Here is a 4,849-nt window from a genome sequence, read left to right on the forward strand (position 1 = left end):
GTGCTCGCCTAGGCCGGGGGACGCTGCCACCCTCAGATTTCTCTTCCAGCTCGGCCTCCCCCCTACGCCCACGCCCATGCCCCCAAGCACCCGGTGTGAGGCTCGTGGCGGTGCCACAGGCTGAGAGGCTCAGGGCGGTGGGCTTCCCCCTCCCGGCCCCGGGGATGGACAGACAGCAGTGCGGGGCTGCTTCGGGCGAGCTCAGAGTTTATTCAAGGGGCAGGGTGGCGGGTGGCTCAGTAGCAGATGCCATCCACCTCGGACAAGACCACGGACACGTTGACTTGGTTGGGTTTACCCGCCAGGCGGTCGATGGTCTTCTGGGTGAAGGCCTTGGGCAGAGTCTCGTGCCCCACCACGCAGGAGAAGTTGTCCCCGTTCCTCCAGACCTCGGCTGTCACGCGCAGCAGGCTGGCCACGGCAAAGGTGGTGGCGCCCTGGCTGGGCTCCTGCTTCGGGGCCCACGTCAGGTAGTCCTCGCGGGGCAGCTCCTCGGTGCCGTGCAGCCAGCGCACGAGCACGTCCTTCGGGCTGAAGCCCCGTGCCAGGCACGTCAGCGTCACCAGCTCGTTCAGGGCCAGCTCCTCCGACGGCGGCGGCAGCAGGTGGACCTGGGGCTGATAGGTGTCCTCTGGAGGGTGGAGAGTCAGGTCAGGGGTCTGGGCAGGGGAGGAAAGAGCCCCTCTGCCCTGCTAGGCTCCCGGGACTGTGTCCTGACTCCCGCTCAGCTGGCCTTGGTTTCCCTGGCAAGTGGGGATCAGAGCACCAAGCCCAGGAGCTGGAGGAGGAGGCAGGATTGGGAACGGGCTTTGCAAACTGTAAAGTTCTGGGCAGTGCCCCGAGGGAGGGGTCCAGGCCCACCTGAGGCTTTGGCGATGGTGGCGGTTAGTGTGGTGCTGGACGCAGGGTAGGTGCCAGTGCACGTGAAGGTCTGTCCGAGGTTCCAGGGCTCCGCGCAGCCGGGCAGGATGCTGGACACGCTGTAGCAGCCGCAGGCGTCAAGCTTGTATGGCTGCTGGACAGCGGCCGCCCCCTCTGAGGGCTCCCAGGTAAAGTAGACGCCCTCGGGATCTTTCAGGCCACTCAACGTACATGTGAGGTTGGCATCTGAGCCCAGGAGCAGGTCCTCGAGGGCCGGTCGGTGCAGTGACAGGCGGGGACTGCCGCACGGATTTGTACAATTGTCACAAGCTGAAGCTGAGAGAGAGGCCCGAGCAGGTCAGCGCGCCCCTTCCTTCCCTCCATCCCCCAGCCTTGGCCCCTCTAGGCCCACTCCCTGGGCCTGGCCCTACAGTCCACTCTTGTGGCTTCTGTCGGGGACACAGGCCAGGGCTGACCCCACCCCCAGCCCGTCCTCTGACCTTTGCAGGGCACAATCACATCCTGGCTAGAGTCGGAGTTGTGTTCCACGTGGCATGTCACGGACTCACTGTCCGGGCACTGGGCGGCTGGCAGGGTCAGCTGGCTAACTGTGGTGTATAGGACCCCAGAGGCATCCTGGGCTGGTGGATAGTTTGTGACGATTGTGTCCTCTCCGCTGTAGCTCCAGGTCACATTCAGGGGCTCCGAGGGGAAGAAGCCCTGGACCAGGCAGCCAATGACCACCTCGGTGTCTGACTCAGCACTACAGACGCTCAGCGGGAAGACACTGGGGCTGGTCGGGGACTCTGGAACACAGGATGCACTGTGAGACGTGGGTCCTCATGACAGCCCCAGGAGGACAGGACCATGCCTGCTTCTCCTTCACACTGGAGGAGCCTGGACAGAGAGGGTTGTGACTGCCCCAGGGTCACACAGCTCCTATGCCATGAACCTGGGTTTGGAACATGCTCCTCAGAGAGAGTTCTTGCACGTGGACAGGGCCTCAGGTGCAGGCCCCTCCCAGACAGCGAACTGTGGTTATTAACACGGCTCTGCATGGAGCAGCCGAGTTCCCTGAAGCTCTCTGAGCCTCAGCTCCCACTCTGCGCAGTGGGCACAGCCATGCTCTCTCCCCTGGGGTTTGGGGGATCATGACAGGGAGGCCCAGAAGGAGATGCCCAGACAAGGACTGAGTGGCCTGGGCTTGAAGCTCAGCCTTCATGGGCTCTGCTGTGTTGAAGGTCACACTGGGGAGGAGGGGCCTGTCCTGTCTGTGTCCCCACCTCCCACTTCCCCTGCTGGGTTCTCATCCAACCACCCACCACTCAACAAGCAGTGGTCGGCCCCTGAGGCCAACAAGGGTCTCAAGTCCAGAGGCCCAGATACAAAGCAGTCCTCCGCCATGATCTGCCAGTACAGGGCCTGCTACATGGTGAGCTTAGCCTTCTCGCACATTCCTGATTTTCTTCAGGGCAACTGGTGAAGGGAGAGGACTGCATCATGGATGCTCTGAGCTGTACAGCCCTCATGCACCAGAGGACACATGGGGACTGCCTGGCTGGACCCAGGGCACTGGGGATTGATCCACCACCAGATCACCGAGTCCCACTCACCTCAGCACCCACTTAACCCCCCAGTACAGACAGCTCAGCTCAACCCAGCAAAGCTCCACAGCTCTGTCCAGCTAAGCCCAGCCCAGTTCAACTCAGCTCAGAACAGCTCAGTTCAGCCCAGCTCAGCCTAGCCTAGCTCAGCCCAGTTCAGCCCACTCAGCCCTGCCAAGCCTAGCCTGGCTCAGCCCACCCCAGCTCCACTCAATCCAGTTTAGCCCAGTACAATTGAGCTCGGTTCAGCTCAGTTTAGTACAACTCAGCAAAGCCTAGTCCAGCTCAATCCAGCTCGGATCAGTCCAACCCAACTCAATTCAGCACAGTTTATCTCGGTACAGATCAGCCCAACTAAGCCTAGTTCAGCTCAGCTCAGCCCTACTCAGCCCAGCCCAGCCCAGCTAAGCCCAGCTCAGCTCACATTAGTCCAGCTCAGCCCAGCTCAGCTCAGCTCATCTCAGCCCAGCCCAGCTCAGCCCAGCTCACATCAGCTCAGTTCAGCCCAGCTCAGACCAGCTCAGCTCAGCTCACATCAGCTCAGTTCAGCCCAGCTCGGCCCAGCCCAGCCCAGCTCAGCCCAGCCCAGCCCAGCCCAGCCCAGCCCAGCCCAGCCCAGCTCAGCCCAACTCAGCTCAGCTCACATCAGCTCAGTTCAGCCCAGCTCAGCTCAGCCCAGCTCAGCCCAGCCCAGCCCAGCCCAGCCCAGCTCAGCCCAGCTCACATCAGCTCAGTTCAGCCCAGCTCACATCAGCTTAGCTCGGCCCAGCTCGGCCCAGCTCAGCTCAGCTCAGCTCAGCTCAGCCCAACTCAGCCCAGCCCAGCCCAGCTCAGCCCAGCTCAGCCCAGCTCACATCAGCTCAGTTCAGCCCAGCTCAGCCCAGCTCAGCCCAGCTCAGCTCAGCTCAGCTCAGCCCAACTCAGCTCAGCCCAACTCAGCCCAGCCCAGCTCAGTTCAGCCCAGCTCAGCCCAGCTCAGCTCAGCCCAGCTCAGCTCAGCCCAGCCCAGCCCAACTCAGCCCAGCTCAGCTCAGCCCAGCCCAACTCAGCCCAGCTCAGCTCAGCCCAGCCCAGACCAAGCCCAGCTCAGCCCAGCTCAGCTCAGCCCAGCCCAGCCCAGCTCAGCCCAGCTCAGCCCAGCCCAGCCCAGCTCAGCTCAGCTCAGCTCACATCAGCTCAGCTCACATCAGCTCAGTTCAGCCCAGCCCAGCCCATCCCAGCCCAGCTCAGCTCAGCTCACATCAGCTCAGTTCAGCCCAGCTCAGCCCAGCCCAGCCCAGCCCAGACCAAGCCCAGCTCAGCCCAGCTCAGCTCAGCTCAGCCCAGCCCAGCTCAGCCCAGCTCAGCCCAGCCCAGACCAGCCCAGCTCAGCTCAGCCCAGCCCAGCCCAGACCAAGCCCAACTCAGCCCAGCTCAGCTCAGCCCAGCCTAGCCCAGCTCAGCGCAGCTCAGCCCAGCCCAGACCAGCCCAACTCAGCCCAGCTCAGCTCAGCCCAGCTCAGCCCAGCCCAGACCAGCCCAGCTCAGCCCAGCCCAGCTCAGCCGAGCCCAGACCAGCCCAGCTCAGCCCAGCCCAGCTCAGCCCACATCAGCCCAGCTCAGCCCAGCCCATCCCAGCTCAGCCCAGCTCAGCCCAGCCCAGACCAGCCCAGCTCAGCTCAGCCCAGCCCAGCCCAGACCAAGCCCAGCTCAGCCCAGCTCAGCTCAGCCCAGCCTAGCCCAGCTCAGCGCAGCTCAGCCCAGCCCAGACCAGCCCAACTCAGCCCAGCTCAGCTCAGCCCAGCTCAGCCCAGCCCAGACCAGCCCAGCTCAGCCCAGCTCAGCCCAGCCCAGACCAGCCCAGCTCAGCTCAGCTCAGCTCAGCTCACATCAGCTCAGTTCAGCCCAGCTCAGCCCAGCCCAGCCCAGCCCAGCCCAGCTCAGCCCAGCCCAGCTCAGCTCACATCAGCTCAGTTTGGCCCAGCTTGGCCCAGCTCAGCTCAGCCCAGCTCAGCCTAGCCCAGCTCAGCTTAGCCCAGCTCAGCTCAGTTCACATCAGCTCAGTTTAGCCCAGCTCAGCTCAGTCCAGCCCAACATAGGCCAGCTCAGCTCAGCTCAGCTCAGCCCAGCTCAGCCCAGCTCAGCTAAGCTCACCCCAGCCCAGCCCAGGTCAGCTCAGCTCAGCCTAGCTCAGCTCAGTCCAGCCCAACTCAGCCCGCTCAGCTCAGCTCAGCTCAGCTCACATCAGCCCAGCTCAGCCCAGCTCAGTTCAGCCCAGCTCAGCTCATCTCAGTCCAACTCAACTCAGCCCAGCTCAGCTCAGCCCAGCTCAGCTCAGTTCAGCCCAACTTAGGCCAGCTCAGCCCAGCTGAGCTCACATCAGCCCAGCCCAGCTCAGCCCAGCT

At 63.6% G+C, this 4,849-nt stretch overlaps 1 gene segment (V, D, J or C); it reads right to left on the minus strand.

Annotated features, from left to right (window-relative positions):
• Positions 1-236: 236 nt before the first annotated feature.
• On the minus strand, positions 237-2,265 carry LOC134372818 (Ig alpha-1 chain C region-like). The segment is given in 4 exon segments: positions 237-631; positions 862-1,197; positions 1,362-1,667; positions 2,184-2,265. Coding segments are annotated over 4 exon segments (1,119 nt in total).
• Between the last annotated feature and the right edge of the window lie 2,584 nt (positions 2,266-4,849).

This window comes from Cynocephalus volans, chromosome 3 (genome assembly GCF_027409185.1).
Source record: "Cynocephalus volans isolate mCynVol1 chromosome 3, mCynVol1.pri, whole genome shotgun sequence".
NCBI classification, from domain to species: domain Eukaryota; kingdom Metazoa; phylum Chordata; class Mammalia; order Dermoptera; family Cynocephalidae; genus Cynocephalus; species Cynocephalus volans.